This window comes from Paramormyrops kingsleyae, chromosome 3 (genome assembly GCF_048594095.1).
Source record: "Paramormyrops kingsleyae isolate MSU_618 chromosome 3, PKINGS_0.4, whole genome shotgun sequence".
Lineage (NCBI taxonomy): Eukaryota > Metazoa > Chordata > Actinopteri > Osteoglossiformes > Mormyridae > Paramormyrops > Paramormyrops kingsleyae.
Window position 1 is genome coordinate 35,396,650 of NC_132799.1, and position 20,888 is coordinate 35,417,537.

At 45.4% G+C, this 20,888-nt stretch overlaps 1 protein-coding gene across 1 annotated transcript in view; it reads right to left on the reverse strand.

The window, feature by feature from the left end:
• The window catches only part of LOC111845668 (coiled-coil domain-containing protein 91), an 88,790-nt gene that overhangs the window by 24,304 nt on the left and 43,598 nt on the right, over positions 1-20,888 (reverse strand). The window contains exons 8-12 of the mRNA XM_072710349.1: positions 18,433-18,510; positions 6,073-6,180; positions 3,773-3,865; positions 3,025-3,093; positions 2,275-2,451 (exon numbers count right to left, since the gene is read on the reverse strand). Of these exons, the coding sequence (XP_072566450.1) occupies positions 2,275-2,451; positions 3,025-3,093; positions 3,773-3,865; positions 6,073-6,180; positions 18,433-18,510 (525 nt within the window). The remainder of the gene's footprint in view (positions 1-2,274; positions 2,452-3,024; positions 3,094-3,772; positions 3,866-6,072; positions 6,181-18,432; positions 18,511-20,888) is intronic.

Here is a 20,888-nt window from a genome sequence, read left to right on the forward strand (position 1 = left end):
ACAACAAAGGAGACTATTGAGCAGTTGAAATCCTATATCAGGCAAGAATAGGACAATATTCCACTTTCAAAACTCTAGCAACTGGTCTCCTCAGTCCCAAATGTTTACAGAATGTTGTTAAAAGTAGATGTGATGCAACACAGTGGTAATCATACCCCTTTTTTGAAACATGTTTCTGGCAAATTCAAATTGAGCATATATTTGTCATAAAGCAATACAATTTCTCAGTTTCAACATTTGATGCGTAGTCTTTGTTCTATTTTCAATTAAAGATGGGTTTATAGATTTGTAAATCATTACATTTTACATAGTGTTCCAACTTTTTTGGAAACAGGGTTGTATTAAATGAAGCTCTGTTGCAACCTCTTCTTGAAAAGATGGCATTGCAAACATTGCAGGTAGCTGTTCGGCTACTTTGTGTTTCCAGTTTAGAATTTCCACATATTTGGTGTTTGACTGATATTTTTAAGAACACCTTATCTCTGGGGATGACCCCAGATGTGTTAAGACACTGAAACAAACCTACACACTTTTTTACATATCCAAGAGTTCTCATTATTTCATTTTCTTCTATACTTCTTTTGTTTTGACTATTATATATAAAAATTAATCAGTACAGAACTCAACCATCTCAAGAGCTGGTCATTTCTTTGAAATCCAACAAGTGTCACGGACAGGACTTGTGTCCATCTGCCTCTGGCCATAGAAATCGACCAGAAGCACTGGTTTCATCAGCATGCAAACAAATTCGAAAATAATTTGTTAAAATGCCCAATATTACAATTATCACTCCAGTGTTGGTTTACCCAGCTCGTAAAGCTTGACAACATAATGAAGGGTCTGTATAAGTGCTTCCGTCCCTACAGCCATTCTTTCTAAATAAGCGACTGCCACAAGCACTCAGCCGACTGCTCCGTTTAAGTATTTCGCTCGACCTACTTAAGGCGCTCAATTATCCAGCCTCAGTGCTGCTGTTTTCCCACAATACCACAGGCTCCCATCGTCTTCAGCGCTGTTGAGTTTACCACAATAACTCCAGCACTCAGACCCAACACAGTCTTTCAAATTTCAGCCTACGATTGATGTCAATTGCGGCACTACTGCTAAAATCTCACATTGTTATTCAAGTAATCCATCCAAATATTTGGTATAGTTATACTATTAAAATTTCATGTTAAAGTTCATCGCCAAACAACTCAGTGTATATACAGGATAGGTCACCTTAAAAACTACAAACTCGATGTTTTTTCATTTGTTAAGAGAGATTGTCTGAGTGACAGCTGACAGGTAAACCAACTGTTCTACCACTCATCACTAAAATATTGAAAGCTAAAAGAGAGAGAAAAAGCAAAAAAAAAAAAAAAAAAAATTAAGTCACACAGGCATTTGTACGTCAGAAATGTATGGAAAAGTATTGCACTGTTTTTTGAATCATAATCTTGTTTTTTTTTTTTTTTTTTTAAATAACGTTTCATTCCCAGACAGCATACCAGTCCAGACTAGCCCCCAAGACTGTGTCTGGACCTGCCAGCTATATGTTCTTTAAATCAAAATCAACAGTAAGAATTATATTATCTGCTGTCATCGAGCAGCTATGACTGGGAGGTTTGCAGAGCGGAACCATAACTGGCATCATTCTGCCAGACAGGCGAGTTTAAAGCGGCTCACTAGCACAGGAGAACCCCCCCCCCCTACAAAAACACTGGCTTGCAGCTTTCAGAGATACACAAACCAATAAAATCAAATCCCCACAATTCAACTCTACAAAGCAGGGTGAAGATGGGGGCCCTGGGAATTTGCAGCGATTTTAATTTGAGTGATCTGAAAAGCAGGGTGACTGGTTAACTCTGCACGTAAAGATCTGGTTACACCTGTCTAACATTTCGAATTAGGTCATTACTACCAACTTGATGAATTCTGTCATGCTGAAATAAAAGAGCTGCCCTTTCAGCGACTGTATGCGCCTGATTGGTTTGGTCAGATACTATTGCTGAACTTGCACTGAAATGGGTCACCCTCCATTATCACATAACACACTCTCTTTAAGGAAAAGGACAATTATTAAAAAAATGTCTCAAGTATATCTATACATGTCAATTTATGAGACAGAATCCCCTGAAAAAGTTCCTTCTCCGGTCACAGGATATCAAGGCATGTGTTTTTATTATTAAGGGAGGTGTCACGGTCATTATCCTCCATTTAAACTGCCTTCTGCATTATTTTTGGCAGCACTGCAGGCAGCATTTTAACAGAGAGCGCGGGATAATCGCCCACCTTGCTGATCCTCCTTTGGTCCGTCAGGGCCTCCTCTATGGCCCGAGCGAGCGTCTCCCTGTCCCTGAGACGCTCCGCCTCCCACTCCGTCCTCTGCTCTGCCCACCGCTCATCTGCCCGCCTCCTCTCTTCCCGTACCGCCTCCAGCACCGCCTCCTTCATCCGCTCCTCTTGGGCCTGCAACGGCACCAGATCACTCATCACTTCTCCTGCACTGATACAACTCATCAACTAATCTGATTAGTCCTGATAATCCTGCACTGATACAACTCATCAACTAATCTGATTAGTCCTGATAATCCTGCACTGATACAACTAATCAACTGTATTGATTCGCCAACCTGCCTTTTCCACATCGTAGAAGCAGCGTTCAACACCATGGCAAATTCTGATGGACATTTTTATCAAAATGTACTTTTTACCAAGGACATGGAATTTAAAAACATAACCTGTGTCTTTTTTTCCCCTCAAACAAAACATTTTCCCGCACACGTTTGTCCGTGTCCAGATGGGTTGACAATCCCTGAACCTGAGCATTCTGGCATCCCTCTCATTATCTTAAAGGAAGTGCCACACAGATGTACTTTGAGCATCCCATGGCATTATGTGCGCAGCTGTGACAGAAGAAGAGTTTTGACAGAGATAAAACAAGACATAAAAACTACAGCAGGGGAGCATCTGATTGCACATGAGCGATTTTAGTCAGTCAGTCATAAGGAACAGTATCCAAGATGGCAGACTGCCTTCTACCTTAATAGCTTCTTCGACTGCGTCTTGAGCCTTCTGCTTTTCCTCCTGTAAGCACTTTTCCAGCAACTCCTGCAACAAACACAACTGTGGTCTCAGTATTCTCAGGCATGGAATCCATATATAGTTATTTGTGATGCTAGCAGAAAGCTCACAGGGGAGGCTGGGTAATCTCACACTGAGACACAGTTTGTGACAAACGCTGAAGTCCTAAGGACAGTTCATGCTTTACATGTAGGTATCCTAAGGACAGCTTACACTTCATATCAAACCAGATGTTTACGTTGGAGAGAGACAGGAAGCTAGTGCACTGGAATGTATATTTATCAACCAGGCATGTTTACCAAGGGCCTTGCAAGTCTGCAACATAATATCAGGAGATACATTCTTCATGCATTTACTTATACAATTTCTTTCCAAATTCAGTCTGGTCACACCCACCCTTCACACAGCGCGACCATATTTTGTGCAGCTTAATCGACCGGCTCCCGCAGGCTAATGTAAAGCAGCCTTCCCTTGACATAAGTAGCGTTTCCTGTTTCCTCTCCGCGAACTGAAATTTTCATACACTGAAAATAAACAGAAGTATCACGACCGGAGCTAAGGACACGCATGCGTTAAGCGTGGCTCCGGGCTGCGAAAGCTCCCCGCGACTCCGACGGGGTGGGGCCGGGGGGGGGGGGAGTCAGTTGAATGCGGGTCTTTTTTTTAACAAAGCCAATGCTAACAGTCTCTGTATTGAAAACAGTACCTTCTGATGCTGGGCTTGTTGACTCAAAGTCTCTTTTACGTTCTCTTCTAAGGCATCTCTCTCAGCGTCGAGAAGATCCAAGAGTCTTTGATGCTGGAAAGAAATAAGATGTGGAGACCCCCCCCCCCTCCATAAATGGGTTTATATTCCAATGTAACAAATTCAATTTACAGATGGATTTTTGCAAGAACGTACAGAGCCGAAGATCCTGCCCCCGGCCATCTCGGGTGAAATGCGGATACAGATGATTGCTACAGGCCTTGGCTAACTATGCCGGCAAGTTTCAAAAAGTCCTTTTTTTCCCCCAAATAACGATCATTTCAAATTCTTCGGGATGACACCATAATATGCTCAAATGAGAAAACAATGCCCTTCAGAGGAAAGAAAACAGATCATCCATGCTGGTATGATTAGGAGAAAAGAAGTTAAGTGCACAGCTAAATAGAAATCAAGATGTTTTTTGGGGATTAACTGAAATCTTGCAAAGTGAGCAGTGTCAGCTTAGTCTGCGGGTTCGAAGGCTGATGGTCGGTGAACCGGACCTTTGCTGTTACACAAGAGAACATCTATCCATCATCCTACTACAGTATACCTGCTTGTCCTATGCAGGGTTGCGGGGGTCCAAAGTGTATCCCAGCGGAAACCCCACATCAACACAGGGAGAACATGCAAACTCCACACACAGAGACTCGAACCCTGGGCCCAGAGGTCTTGTGACGGCCATGAGGGAATGTCTCACAAGCAGTTAATCTCCAGATTAGCTTTATCAGCCAGCCTCTTCTCCGAGTGTGTTACGATAGCTGACATGGGGAAGACTGAAAGGTAGGGTTATTACAATCCTCTGACACCCAGGGACAGGCAGATAGCTGCTTGGATGGCGAGGACTGGGGGGCCGACGAATGAGCCTTTCCCTCCCTGTCAGACGTTATACACCTAACAGAAGGTCAATAAACATGTGTGGGAACAGCCCAGTGGCGCCTCTTCCTAGTCCTCAGTGCAAAGCCGTTTGGTATTGAACTATTTGTTTAATTTTTCCCCCCGAGAGACACCCTGGCTACCTGGGAACAGCAACAAAGTGCCGACGGCAGAGCTCTGTGCTCCCCCCCCCCCCCCGGGTTCTGTTTCTGTGGACCACCTCGCTGGCTGGGGCAGCTGTCAATACAGCCGGACAGCCCCCCCCACCCCCAGCCCCCCCCACCCCCCCACAGGGGCCTCGAGAGGCACGTGTCCGACGTGTTTATTTCTTTTCAGAGTATCCGGTAAAGTGAACCAGCGTGTGCTACCCCCCCCCCCCCCCCCGCTCAATGTGCTTCCCACATCTCCTCACCGTTAGGTATGGGGGGGCTATAGAGAACACAATGAATTTTCTGTTTGCTGGTGGGCAATGGGAATCTTTGCATGCCGCGATTAAGTCCTGATTGAATAACCAAACATCTTCAGGGAAGTTTCCAGAATTGGGGGTCGGGGGTCGGGGGGCGGGGGCAGTGGACAATCAGGTGTTTTAGGGCATCAGAAAGAGGCGCCTGGGTGGGTTCCTGGGGCGTTGTTCTGAGAGCCTGGCACGGGATGACACAGGCCAGAGTGGGGGCTGTCGAAACAGATGCTACCTGTCAGGGGAAGCAATCCCCCCCCCCCAAGTGCATTGGGCCAAGTGCCTCAACCACGCTTTGTGGCACATGGAAGCACTTTGAAAACTTTAAATCTACAACAAATTTAGAACTTTAAGGAAACGAGCTGAGAGTACAGAACGTTTCCCCTTAGGGAGCAACAAATTTGGGAAGAACTGAGGAAGGATTTAAAAACATATTTAAGGGCAAGGCAGACAGAAAGAATAGGCTTTTGGCACCTGTGTAATGACCACCCCGTCGCTCAAACAATAAATCTGAATCAAAAATATGAGATTGAAATGTCAATTTCATGCATGTCAAGTATGACGTTATTTCATTTATATAACTTGTAATTTTTACCATTTGTATGCAGTGAAAAGTATACACTTTCTTGTTATGTAACTTCTGTCCAGAGAGAATTTGAACAGAATAGTCAACTCATATTATCTTAACCGTGGAAAGATATTATTTACAAAAGCCATAAATTCGGTGTGTCATTTGAATGGAAAGGGGGGGGGAGGGGTTTTCTGACCTGATTAAACTTCATCAAGTCTTTGGATAAAGATGTGATTTAATGCAAAATGACATGTTTGCTTTCTTTGGGAACTTTGGCTCCTTCGCCCCGCAAAGAGGCTCCCTGTGCCGGAGCCGGGGCTCTGTTTCCCCGGTCGCCGCGAGGCCCCGCTCTGTTACCTGTGCGTCGAGGAGCCCCTCGCACTTCTCCTGCTGCTTCTGCACGGCCACTTCAAGGTGCTTCTCGCTGACTTCCTGCTGCTGCAGGACTGCTGACTTGGTCAGTGCCTGTAGTGGAGATGGACAGAGACATGTTTCAAGGGGAACTGCACGCCGCTGCCCCTAACATTGACTTTCTGATATTTCTGGCACTTTATACAATGAGGCCCCAGAACAGGCGGCCAATTGTAAGTAGGTATGAAGTCAGGTGATCTGTGTCATGGCAGCTGCAAAAATCAGCAAAAACTGATTCGAGAGAGACTTCAGGTCTACATATGCTGAAGCCGTATAAGGTTTAAGGTGCCAGTGATCAGTTTGATGTAATGCCTAACCTGGACCCGTTCTGCACAATTATCAATGAACGACTTCCATACAGGGGCTTTTCGCTGGCATCCCACCTGAAGAACATCGATTCGGAGAGACATGGAGTGAGTGAACGGAAAAGGTTGGCTCTGAGACACCATTATATACCCTGTGCGCTCACTGACCAGTGGAGGAAAACGCATCTACAAGCATTAGACATACTAATGACTACTCTGTCCTGAATAAAAGGTGCTTTAACACCAAAGTTCCTGAACCTGGAACCGGCCACTTTAGTGTTTTGCTTTCGCACTGCACAACAGGAGCTGGCAGATGCAAAAGGTTTGTATGTTAAACTTCACATGCGATTTCATATGAAACTACACCGCCACGCCAAAACAATGAAGAATAAAAAAGTCAGTTATTTGTTAGTTATTGGGAGGATTGGGAGAACACAGCCTTTTATTTACATTTTATTTATACGACTGGTGGAATGTTAATGATTCTTATTACGAGTAAATCTGGTTAGCAGATTGATCTTTCGCTTTCCACGGAATAAAAAAAACGAGGTAATGTTATCCTGCTAATTAAACAAAGGTATATTGGTTACCGATCAAATTTTCTGATGGAGAAATATGGAGATGCAAGCAAAAAAATAAATCGATGCATTAAATGTAATTGAGGTACAAAAAAAATCCATCTCCTCAATTTTTACTCCACTACTCGTATCTCTTTTCTCTGCACTTCCAAGTGGTCAATCAATCAGCGAGTTGTCACTATAAGCCCTTAGTACCTACTCTGGAGTTCCATAGCAATCGAGCTGACTTCCTGTGTTGTGAACACAGCAAAAGTTCAAAAGTTCAGTGAAAAAGGTTTTGGTTCCAGAAAGAAGTTCCTGTGGTGTGAAAGCACCTAAACAGTTATAGGAGATGGCTAGAGGAATGTGCTGTACATATTATATTACTATAAATGAGGGGCGGCGTGGTGGTGCAGAGGTTAGCACTGTCACCTCACACCTCTGGAACCCAAGTTCAAGTCTCCACCATGACTCCATGTGTGTGGAGTTTGCATGTTCTCCCCATGTTGTTGTGGAGTGTGCTGCTCCAGTTCTCCCCCTCCCCACAGTCCAAAAACATACTGAGGCTAATTGGATTCATAAAACTGCATGCAGGTGTGCATGTGTGAGTGTGACCTCCAAGGGGTTGGTGCCCCATCCTGGGTTGTTCTGTAGGCTCCAGATTCCCAATGCAATCTTGAATAGGACAAGTGGTTTCAGAAGATGGATGGATATTACTATAAGAAGATAATGCCAAAATTTACAATCACTTTACTAATATTATTGTAAACGGCAATATCGGTTCACTATGTGATTTTGATAAAACGTATTTGTAACCTTTTATGTAACCAGCTACGTAAGGAACAGTATTGAAGCGAGATGGGGGGGGTGAGTGGACTGATGGATTACGGATGGATGAATGATATTTTGAAGACATGAAAATGAAATGGTTGAGGGATGACAATGGATGGATGAACAGGTAGATGTTGGATGGATGGATGGATGATAGATGATGGATGAATGGGTAGAGGGATGAAAATGGATGATGAATGGATAGATGACAGATGAATGAATTAATAGATGATGATGGATGGGTGAAGGGGTAGACAGATGATAGATGGATGAATGGATGAGTGATGACTGGATAAAGGGATGACAGATGGATGGGTGAATGGAGAGTTGGATGATTGACCGATGAAAGGATAGATGTAATTCCCAATGTCAACCCCAGAGTCACTCGTCATGATAGGGGTGGGCAGTGAACGCAACTCTGTGGGACAGATGGGTGTCCAACTCCCTCAAGGTCGTGCTACACCCGTATTTGTCAATGCATTTACTGTTCCTGTGCGTCACCTTGTAATGGCGAGGTGGGGGCCAGATGCTGATGTCACCCCCAAAATAACACTTGTGAGAATACGGCACCGCCCCCAGCTCGGGGCCCCCCGGCTCCCACTTCCCCGAATCACTGAAGCCTTTATGACAGTCTCAAAGTGTGCATTCATCGCCATTCTGCACGCCCTCCCGCGCGCTACCCCCGTTTTCCGTGCGGCTCCTAATTAATCGCCCTGCCGGGTCCCTGCCCCCGCAGCGCTGACGGGAGTGCCCGTCGTGTGTGGGCGCGGCCCTCCATTGAATCAGCCTGCTCCAACACACAACCAGGGACACCCCCCCCCCCCCCCCACAAAAAAAAAAAACTGAAAACCAATGAGGAAGGGGGGGCTTGCATGAAAGAAAGAGGCAATGGAGGGAATAAAAGTAAGAGAAGACTGGACATTAAATTCAGCAGCAGTTTAAGACACAAAGTCTCCACATAATTTCTGCATCAGGCAAAAAAAAATCTTAGCTTGGAACACATGGGATTAATTACTATGAAAACCTGAACAAGACTAAGTACAGTACTTCATAATCAAGAACTAGGTAAGATCTAGTTTGTGTCCAGTAATTGACAGGTATGTTCATCTCCTGCCTAATGCCCAGTACTACCTAAAATGGACTCCAGGAATTCCAAATTCACTGGAAATCTGCTCACGCAATAAATTACTGGAATATACAAATATGAAAATAATACACCATAATACTTGACTAATAGAATTTTAAATTCCCAGTCTAGGTCGATAATTCACACTTAAATATTTTCGCTGATGCGCTTGTTCATTTTAGAGCTGCTGTTTACACAAAGAATAGGGGACAGGAGGGAACATTTCCACGCATCCTGCTCCTCCTCGGTGGAAAAAGCAGGCGAGAGCTCTGGGCACTCAGCCGTCACGGAGCATCCAGACAGACGAGCCGCTCGTGAGGTGACAAGCAGTGGCTGGAATGGGACCAGCATTACGTCGCCCAGGCAGGCGGGCGGACCACACAGGCTTGGAGTGTGCAAACTGTCTCTCATCTGCTGACAGAAAACGTCGGGTGGTGTCAGCGGTGGTGGCGTGTGGGGGGCTTTGCTGGTATGATGTCTCCTCGAGGTTTCAAGGGGTGGGGCATATATGCTCTTGTGGTGTGGGACAGGCCGACGTGGAGGACAGGGACGAGTGAGGGACAGGCCGACGTGGAGGACAGGGACGAGTGAGGGACAGGCCGACGTGGAGGACAGGGACGTGTGAGGGACAGGCCGACGTGGAGGACAGGGACGAGTGAGGGACAGGCCGACGTGGAGGACAGGGACGTGTGAGAGACAGGCCGACGTGGAGGACAGGGACGAGTGAGGGACAGGCCGACGTGGAGGACAGGGACGTGTGAGAGACAGGCCGACGTGGAGACGTGAGGGACGAGTGAGAGACAGGCCGACGTGGAGGACAGGGACGAGTGAGGGACAGGCCGACGTTGAGGACAGGGACGTGTGAGGGACAGGCCGACGTGGAGGACAGGGACGAGTGAGGGACAGGCCGACGTTGAGGACAGGGACGTGTGAGGGACAGGCCGACGTGGAGGACAGGGACGTGTGAGAGACAGGCCGACGTGGAGGACAGGGACGTGTGAGGGACAGGCCGACGTGGAGGACAGGGACGTGTGAGGGACAGGCCGACGTGGAGGACAGGGACGTGTGAGAGACAGGCCGACGTGGAGACGTGAGGGACGAGTGAGAGACAGGCCGACGTGGAGGACTGGGACGTGTGAGGGACAGGCCGACGTGGAGGACTGGGACGTGTGAGAGACAGGCCGACGTGGAGGACAGGGACGTGTGAGGGACAGGCCGACGTGGAGGATAGGGACGTGTGAGAGACAGGCCGACGTGGAGGACTGGGACGTGTGAGGGACAGGCCGACGTGGAGGACTGGGACGTGTGAGGGACAGGCCGACGTGGAGGACAGGGACGTGTGAGGGACAGGCCGACGTGGAGGACAGGGACGTGTGAGAGACAGGCCGACGTGGAGGATAGGGACGTGTGAGAGACAGGCCGACGTGGAGGACAGGGACGTGTGAGAGACAGGCCAACGTGGAGGACTGGGACGTGTTAGGGATGGCCTGAGAGACCCTGTATGCTGACTAGATGTGTCTGGAACAGGAGGAAAAAACTGGCCATCACACAGCTCTGCTGGAAAACAGACCAGCTACCAGCAACTTCGTCAGGGATACTCATATTAACCTGATAAATGGGGGGGCTCAAAGCTTCTTGCTATTGGCTGCCAGATGTACCAATCAGAGTCATCAAGAGCTGGTTCTTGGCAAGCGAAGACAAGAAAGCTGCACTGTGTGCAACTGAGAAAACAACTTCAATGGAAAGAAACTGGGTTAAAAACAATGAAGTGACATCAGAATGAAACAAGGGCCCCCAACAAATTTGCTCTTCAAGTTGACTTTCATTATGGTCAATCATGGGATACAAACTGCATCAGAATAGCAGATTGAAGGACGTCTCCTTGAACCCACTGATTTTAGGAACTGTGCTGTGCAGAGAGACGTTTAGGCCACCGAGCATATGCCTAATGAAGCATGATCTCAGTGATAACTGGACGAAAAGCAGCAACCTGATTTTACATTAAAGTAACCCATATAATGGGCATATAATGTTAATAATGAAAGAACACACATAAAATATTAACCTGGTGTAAAATGAAAGAAAAACAAAAAAGAATAGCATAAAATGTCTGGAAATCCATTTATGAAACATATAAAGTTATACAATGTATAGTTATTTATACATTACACCAGTTTATATATTTACTTTTTCAAAAGCTTCTCGTTTATTAGTTTAGCTGTCACATTATTCCGCTCCTTTTAAATGCTAATCCTTACAACTACAAGCATCACAAGAACTCATAAATGGATGGTCTGATTTCCCCAAACTCCTGCCAAAAACCACTCAAGATCAGAGGGTCAATAGGATCTACGAACAGCATGTCAGCGTTTGCACCCAAGGCTTCTCCTGCAGGCATTCCCCTCCACAGGCCCTGGGAGACGCCCTGGGAGACCCCGCGGGGCCTGCCGCATGTTTGTGGGTGACTGTACTGTAGGGGAGGTGTGTCACTACCCCGTTGGAGCACAGTCACTGGCTTCCCCTGGAAGGCCCTGCTGACCAGACCCTTCCTGCCCAGCGATAAACGGTGACCCTGGACCTCCCACCGCTCCACCACAGCATTATTAATGAGGTTCGCCGTCAGTCTCTTCAGAGGAGGAAGTGCTACTTTGTGGGCCGAATGCACCATAATATGCTTTTTGTTTCTCCTTCCAACTCCCATAAACCCCTGTCCCACAGTAGAATAAATTGTACATGTGAAAACGCGCACTTCAAGAATCACAGCTGGATACCACAAACTGCATTTTGTAGCGATTATATATTGCTGCCAAAACACTGTGTAATGCCTGTTCATTCAGAGCTATAGAATTTGGTTTAAAGAAATAAAGCTGCTGCATTAATGCGAAGTATTATCATAACTATCAATGAAATAGATCTCCATACAAGTTAGCATTTTATTTTGATCCACGTATGGGTTTTGACGTGGAAGCTGGAACGCCCTTTCTACCGCGGCTCTACCGCAGATCCTTTTCCCTCCCCGGCCCATTCTCCGAAATGACCTATGGTTTTAAAAATGTCGACATCTCAGCAGGAAATAAAAGGAAGCCAGGAAAGAGCCAGATGTCCAGCAGTCTGAGGACACTTGCGTATGTAGGCAGCCAGGGAGCACCGTGCAGCATCGGGGCTTCAGGATGCGACTTGCCAGACACAGGCCCGCCCTTTGCTCACGAGCCTGGGCCAAGGGGCAGGCGGCCGAGAGTCACAGGCACACCCTCTGGTGCCCTGCTCCATGGAGCGGAAATCAACCGATAATCCCCACCCACCCCCCATCATAACACCTTAATCTGTACAATCTGCCCAAATTAAACCCATCAGGCCTAACTTAAGCCCATAAGTCCTAACTTAAACCTATCAGGCCTAACTTAAACCTATCAGGCCTAACTTAAACCTATCAGGCCTAACTTAAACCTATCAGGCCTAACTTAAACCCATAGAGTCCTAACTTAAACCTATCAGTCCTAACTTAAACCCATTGATCCAGATAATCACTATGGCTGTGCAGTTTGCTTTCCTTATCCACTTTCAATAACTATATTGCACCTAATTTTGTTTCTTAGTTTCTCTCAATGGATGCTACTTTGAACAATAAACTAGCAAAACAAAAAAGTCGTGGGCTCTTGAAGAATAATTAAACTGCAGCATGAAAACTGCTGCATTAGGGTGGAAAACAAAATTTGATCATCATTTATATTGCAAAAAGTATTTGGTAAAACAAAAACACTCGCCTCAGTCAGCTGTTTCACCCCTAAGAACTGTCCACAGCGAGAGCAGCTTAAGGGCCACGTAAATGGAGTCCTCAGAGCGCAGCAAACTGGCTGGGGTTAGGCCCAGGCAGGCATTTGGGGTCTGGCACATGGCACCTACAGCTATGGCTCTCCTGTTGCATGCTCCTCTATGCTAATTTCATGAGGTGGTCCCCTGGGATGCTTTTCCAGTTGTCCTGAAGGAGGTCCCACATATATGCTGAGCACTCACTGGCTGCTTTTCCTGCGCTGTCTGGTCAAAGTCCTCCAAAACCATTTCCACTGGGTTTAGGTCAGGCAGCCAGGTCACGGGATGTAACAGTATCACCTTTTGTAGGTGTGCTTGTTGAGTCCAAACTTTTGCCTGGTACTGTGCATAGTATCAATGACAATGAATCATTACTTCCACTGTATGTATGGATTCAGGTCAATGCACTATTACAACCCCAGGTATGAGTAGTCAACATACTTATTTGTCTTGAGCGAGATGTGGATGACAACATGCATTATGTTTACAACGCTGTCAATTTCCGTGTTCTGACAGTTTTTACCTGCTTTTCGAATCTTAGATGCACAGGATCAGTGTATTAAAGACTGAAGGATGTTGAACGAAGTCTTGGGACCTTAAAGGGTGTTGTTCCAGTGTGACATCCTCCCAGCAACACAAAATGTTCTCCTGGTTAGATGATCTAAGCGTTTACTTGTTTTACGCCATTCTCACCAAGGTGCAGCAGCTTGCTTTCGTTATTGGAGGGTCTCCCCCCCCCCCCCACCCCCAGCCATTCTGGAGGGACTTTTCAGCAGCTCCCAGCCTGTTTATTTTGCAGAAGTCATACTGAGCAGAGGAATTCCCAATAATAAGCCAAGAGTGTAAATCTTCTCTTGGAAATGAGGGATCAAAAGGAACCTTGGCTACCGGACTCTTTTAAAATGTCCCGTAAAGCGAAACATTCCACTGAGTGCAGGCACATGAGAGGACTACCACACACACTGTCGTCCGCCCTGTCATTGGCACCGCCTCGCCAGCACAAGCGTATCTGCAGACAGGAGCCGCCACAATGTTTATCGCACCTCTGCCTAAGCACACACCAAACAAAATGGCAGAACTGGCAAGCCGGGTAGGTCCGACGGCAGCCCGCAAGCTATTAAAAAGCAGCATTGAGACTTCACCACTTCATGGCATGCTACCGTACCTTCACATCCCATGACACTGAGAAGACTTTCAACTTGTTCCATCAACAAACAGCTGCAGAGTGTTTAGAAGGTTGCCAGTCAGGCTTTCCAGTCCAAGGACTGGTAGCTGGTAAAGCTTTCGCCCAGCCACTGTTGAACCTGACCTTCAGGAGGTATCTATTCTAAGAAACCAACCACTGGGCGCTCTTGCGGACCATCCTGCTCAACAAAGAATCACTAACATGATCTTCAGTTGACTGGGGAGGCTATCTCTGAGGTAGTGCATCATGGTTCGTCAATTCTGGTCCTGGAGGGCCAGAATCAAACACAGTTGGCAGATTTCCCTGCACATCTTACTCAGCTGATTACCAGGTTTAGAAGGTTTGTTTGAACAGAGATATCTACAAACTGTGTGGGGTTCTGGCCCTCCAGGACTACAAATGGTGAACCCTGATCTAACGTCTAGTAGAAGCTTCAAACCACTACTAAGAAAATTTGACTTATGTAAAGTAAACATAGGCTGTGACTTCAGGGTTTCTGAGGTAAAAGGACGAAGAAACCATAATGCCCAAGCATCACAGGAGAGCTTTGAGTCTGATGCAGAGAGGGTACGGGGTCGCCTTTGGCTAGCTTTCCCCATCTTTAATGGTTTATGGATACAGCTGAAAGAGGATTTGCAAGGGCAGAGTCCTACAAAGACAATGGTCCTCCAGATATACAGTCAAAAAACTGTCCAAGACCTTAAATACATCTGGAGAAGAGTGACCAACTGCTCACTATTCTGAGAACATGAAAAAAATGGGTGAAAGTCTGAGAGAAGCTTCAAGAGACAACAGCATCAACGCAAGACCAAAAGAAAAAAAAAATGAAATAGAGAAAATGTAAACAAAAATATGTGCTTAAAGGCAACTATGGTAACAATATATTTCCATAACGATGGCAAAGGAAAGTATGACATAATACGCTACACAAGTGGTTTCAGAAAGCATTTGAATACAAAGCATGTTGACTGCCAATCAAAGTAAGCACACAAATGCATTTTCTTTCCAGTCTACACATCAATACCCTTGCAGTTTCCTTCTACAGCGTGTCTTGGGGTAATGCAACAGACAGAGCTGCCGGAAGCTGGCCACCTACATCTGAAATTATTTTCTGGTTTTCAAGCTGGGGAAGTAAAAAAGAATTAAACATTTCCATGTAAAGTTGCTTAAATGTTCCTAGCATCACTGCCATTCAAGTTCTGGTAATTCACTGTAATTTCAGAATGCTAAAGGTTTAAGGGATACTTGATTTGACGAAGCCACTTCTTAAAAAACCTCCCAAAATATTTAAAGAAATGCCTGTTGTTAATTACCTATGGAACTGAGTCAAGTGCGTGCAAATCCTATCTTTATAAACATGATTTCAGACATTAGCTAGAGGCAAAGAGACCTTCCAGAAGCCATAATTGCAGAGATTTTCCCATAAAGATGGGTCTATAGCCAGAGAAACTCACTTAATGTTAACTGTGGATGAACTAAGACAGAAACAGGACAGTTAAAAAAAAAAAATTGAAAAACCTTAGACAGAAACCATACAAAATCTTTAGATGAAGAAAAATAGTTCTTATTCACAGTAAAGAAAGCGACGATTCCATCATTCATAGCACAGTGGTCTAGTGTACTAAAGTAATTGCAAGGATGTCCCTTTCAATCATACTAATGAGGTCAGCTTTCTTGTAATAAATTCTTGGTACATCCTGATAGATGCTGGGAACATTTCAATGAAAATAAACCTTATGGTGCTGAAAGCAAGTGTGAGTGCAATACATATTAAACAGAAATATTCAAAGGGTTAATGAGGTCAAATTTTGCTATTCCAATTTGAGCTTGTTCATTTGAGCAAATAAAAATAATTTTTATACACTGTCTTTCATTGAGATATTTCTGCACTCTTCCGACAGATTTTCCCAGAGTCATCCAACAGCCTCTCCCCATTACTGCAAGATTCATAGCTGCTCTGCAGTGCCTCAGATTTTGTTTTGCTAATTTCCCATAGCTCTCTACATGGGCAGAAAAATCCAATACATCACATCAGATTTAGGATCATTTTGTAAACCAGGACTTTGCAATCCATCTGCAGCTACAATAATCATATCTTGGGGATCATGCAGAATCTACATCTGCTGTACCAGTTTTTAAAACTCCATTTCCATCCAACAACTGTGGGGGGATAATCCCGAAAACTGCCAAACAATCTGCCAGGCTCTTCCCAACTTACGCCTCTGCATGGTCCAGCCAAACAGCCACTCTTTTTGAGTGCCCTGTCTCTAACGTGCACGTGAGGGATCAATTGTCTGACAATTGTGTCAGACAATTCTGCAGACACTTCCTCAGGTTTTAACAATATTACAAATTACCTAACAACAAATTACCTAACTTTTCTGGGTCTATTTAAATTTTTTTTTATTAGTTCTAGGAGTCAGAAGACATCACTCATAATATATGTACCTCTGTATACTATACAGAAAATAAAGTTGAATTGAACTGAACAACTTTGGCTGTAACTTGGATATATTCTATAGTGATAAAATGATGGAAGGGGACAACTGTAACCTGAACTGAATCATAATACATAAACATATGCAGAGCACAGATAACAGGAAAGGTTTTTGTGGTCTACAGCATCCCTCAGTCGTGCAACTCTCAAACACTGACTGCAAACTATAATCCCAGACATGAGAGAATCTTCAAGATTCTGTGAACGCCACACTCACGTATATATATTGTCAGTTATACTTTTGCATCCAACCTAGCAATTAAAAATGGTATACCACATGCGTCTTTTTCAAGTTAAATTAAAAGTCTGCATTTAGACTGGCAAAATAAGTAAAACAGTATAGCATGATTATTTAAGTCCTGTAAACTTACATGAAAATGGAATACACAGTTATGTATCATTACATGGAGCATGACAGTAATTCAGCCTGATTTTGATTCTGTCCTCGCATGTGCATTGAGAGAAATCTTCGTGGAGTCAAATATGCGATCACATCGTCGCTGGTTGGCTTTGCTATCTTACCCTTGAGCGAGGTGTCTGAACGCACCGAGTTACGTCAATGGAAGTGCAGCTGTATAAATAGGTTAAGCGCAGAACTGTAAACGGACCAAATTGCTTCTGATAAAAGCACACGCTGAACACACAAACCCAGTAATGTAATAACGCAATATTTTACCACAGCCTTTCACCGTCCGTTTCCCCTCCCCAAGGTCTCGACAGAAATCACAGGTTCCGCTTACCTGACTGCGGTACCAAATGGCTCTGCAGGGTTCTAGTGCAATGAGAAGCCTGAGAACATCTCTGAGAGGGGATATCACATGGACACGGATCTGGCAAACCCGCCTGCAATTTATCAGACACCTGCAGGTAGGAGTCACAATGAAAACAGCACAGCGAAGGCGAGTCCGCCATTTGCTGTTCGACGAGGAGCCAGAGCCGGTCCAACAGAAGTACGGTTAAAAACATACAGACTTACGGAGCTTTGAAAGCCAATCAGCCAAAGGATTAACTGAAACAACTTTTTTCTGTGGCCACTCTTGTTTTTAAGAGAATGTAGATGGCCAAATACTTAAATAAATAAATAAAATAGCATAACACAGTCCACACCTGGATAAGCAGTTAGAACAACAGAAAAATTGACAGAAGGATGACTGGCGCTGGGTCAAGGTCAAGGAAGGACCACCTTAAACCTCCCTGAGCTACAGAGATCATCTTCCTTTCCTTAATGAAATTATTGGTCTGGTCTGCAACACTACCAAGAAGGGCAACATGTCATCAACCCAGAGAATACAGACCTGGACTGAACCTTCAAGTCCTGTAGGAGCACAAATCAGGCAAAATATACAAAGAAGCCACAAAATACGCTCACATTTCCACCGATTACTTAGTCCTTAACGTTACCGGGCAGGTTTTTCGGAAGGGGGAGGTCCAAGCCATCCATCTGCAGAAAAGTGCTCACCGGGTCCGAAAATCATAACCGCGATTATTATTATTAGCATAAGGTTCCACTCCATAACAAGGGGGCAATAAATCATTGCCCACACTGATAAAGACCATGAGGCTACGGCTCCACTTCTAGCCTTTTCAAAAGAACATGTTATTTTCTTGGCCTGTTCCAAGGCTAATACCCCTGCAGCTTTGATTATAAAACTGTCAAAAGATATCAGCAGGTATCGCAGGCCATCAAGAAAGCCCACCGACTCCGGCGTAACCAGCTCTACGTAGCTTCCGGGACAGAAAAGGCCCCCCATTCACTGCTGAAACACTGAGCTGTCTATGCTATCCCACGCTAAGACAAATGATCTGAGCAGGGGGCGGGAAACCGCACCTCAGGGCCCTGGCGGTGGGGGGGTGCCTGACGTTCCTCGGTCATTGTCCGTCTGAGGCGTAATTGAGCGGGGTCTTTCCTGGGCAGAGGGGCTCATAGTCCCCCCCCGGGGATATTTTTTGGCTTCCCACGAATCTGCTGTGGAACGACGGGCAAATGAACGCACCTTAAACTCCTCCACGATTATGGCCAAAGACTCGTGTCCTGCTTTCCTCACATCCTCGAGGGCTCCGTCATGCTTTTCCTGGAGGCAAAAAAGACGCATGAATGAGCACAAGACAAAAGGGGAGGGTGATTTGCAGCAGTAAACAGAAAACAACAATCAATAATACAAATTATTTATTATATTTATTATCTCCAAATGTTCACAGCTCCTCTTCAAACCATTTTTATTACAGTAAAACTCTAACAACATGGAATTCGCAGATTTAGAAGATCCAGTTTTCTGGGGGGAGTAAAGAACTTCAAGTGCATTTTCCTGACTATCAATAAAATATCTGAAACCGAAGCCGTCTGGCTGTAACGCAGCCAGTCCATCCATCTGGCAGCCAACTCAAACGGTGAGATGACAGAGCAGGGATTCAGAATCATGGTGCAGGTCTGACCAGGACACAAAGGAGTGTCCCGGAAGATGACGTCCTTTTTATTTCTAGATAATCACAGTCGTCAAACAAAATGTCTGCTACCATCTCCACTTCTAAGCATTCATTTCAGTCCCTAATAATCCTATATAAAGTATTGTGTAAAAATAGGTATAATACAGTGAGTTTGGAGCAATGTTTTCCCTTTTAAGGTGCACTTCTAATCAGCAGAACCTTCCACAACACAATGGATTCTTTAACTTACTCATTATAGCCGTTGTAGCTGATCTTATTACTAGAATTACCACCATTTCACAGAAAAAATGAAATGCTTCATGGTTCATTTTTTATTATGATCTTAGAATAAGTACGGACTTCATGCTCCACACAAAATCGCCTCTCTTCTGGGCACGTAAGCCATATGGCTTGCATTAAAACACTTACAGTGCATTCAGTGAGCCCGAGCTTGTCATCAGAACGGAGGGGGGATGAAAAATGCTGCACTCTCGCCTGCTGCTAAAGGCATCCGCCCCGGGCGGCTCCATGGGAACGGAAGCGAGGCCCCCGGCTCAGAGACCTACAGGTAGGCAGGAAGCGGCCAGGCGGGCCGGCCTCTGCTTCATGGCGATGGGCCGTCCGGCTTTCCGCCAGGGGACAGACGGGGCCCAGCGAGCAGGAAAGGCATGCTGAAACCTGCCTGTTTTTACGGTGCTATTTTCCCGGCGGTTACCGGGGGCCCGAGCCTCACGTCTCCCACCGCAGCGACACACATCTCAGCGCCAGCCTAAAGGTCGTGGCAGTGGCTCTCGACGTAAGAATTGCAGATTGGAAGCACAACTTTGGAAGTTTGTGCAGCATTTGAAACTCCTCCCTTTGCTGACTGACATGTCCACAGGTGGATGCTGTGGACTGGGACTCGGGGACACCCATACCTCATTCAGTTGCTAACAGCTACCATCTTACATAATCTTTGTGGGGGATGGGGGGGGGGGTGCTACACAGAGAAGGCAGGATCTCCTCAGGGGAACCCCCTTTATTGGGGCCCATGAGCTGGCAGGGGCTAATACAGGTAGCAACATAGCAACCCCACTGCCATCCACCCATCAAACCATCTATTCAGTTACTGGAGACTAAGGGTTATGGCAGCGTAAGACACTAAGAGATAGGAGCAAGGGAGCGGGTCTCTGATTAGCGACTAACTTTTCTACATTTATTGATTTTCTTGCATCACCTATTTAACTTCTAAATACTTTGTGCTTACTCACTGAACCACCTTACAACGTAAAATGTCTGGTCCAGAGTCAAAAAAGGCAACTGAACATACTACTTTACACAAAGCCAGCATAAGTAGCAAGCTAGCAGTTATGGCCAAAGCTGATACCAATGAGCTGTCTATGGACCCGCTGGTCATTGAGCTTGCTAAGCGATGAGTTAGTATCAACGAGGACACAATTCCAATTTTAACATCCACTGAGGCAGTTTGTGAGACTACCAACACATTTGGAAAATTACTTACAATGGAATGATAGCTCCGACAGAATCGCAAAAGCCATAGAAGCCATAGAGAGCCTGAAAGCTGCCATCAAAATGCAGATGAATAAAGGATCATTTGGAGAACCGATCGCACTGTTTAAACTTGCGCATTATAGGCATACCTAAAGACGAGGAGTGTGGAACTAATGTAACGAAGTTTATGGCAGACATGCTGAAAGTAGCTGTATTTTTAATGTCACCAGAAATTCTGAGAGCTCATCGCTCACCTGCCGCAAAACCCAGAGAGCACCAGACACCCAGACCTGTGATCATCCCGTTTCTCTGCTTTCAGGATAAGGGGGGGGGGCTTCATGCTGAGCTGATTCATCATTCTATTTGGGCTTCTCTTTCATACCCCTGTGTCACTGACCAATGTGTGTGCTCCAAACTGGGACAATACTGCTTTCGTTAACAATATTATCTCCATACTCCCCAAATTACACTTGCGTTATTTAGTATTTGGTGGGAATTTGAAATGTGTAATAGATCCAAGGCTCCAAGGCTCCAT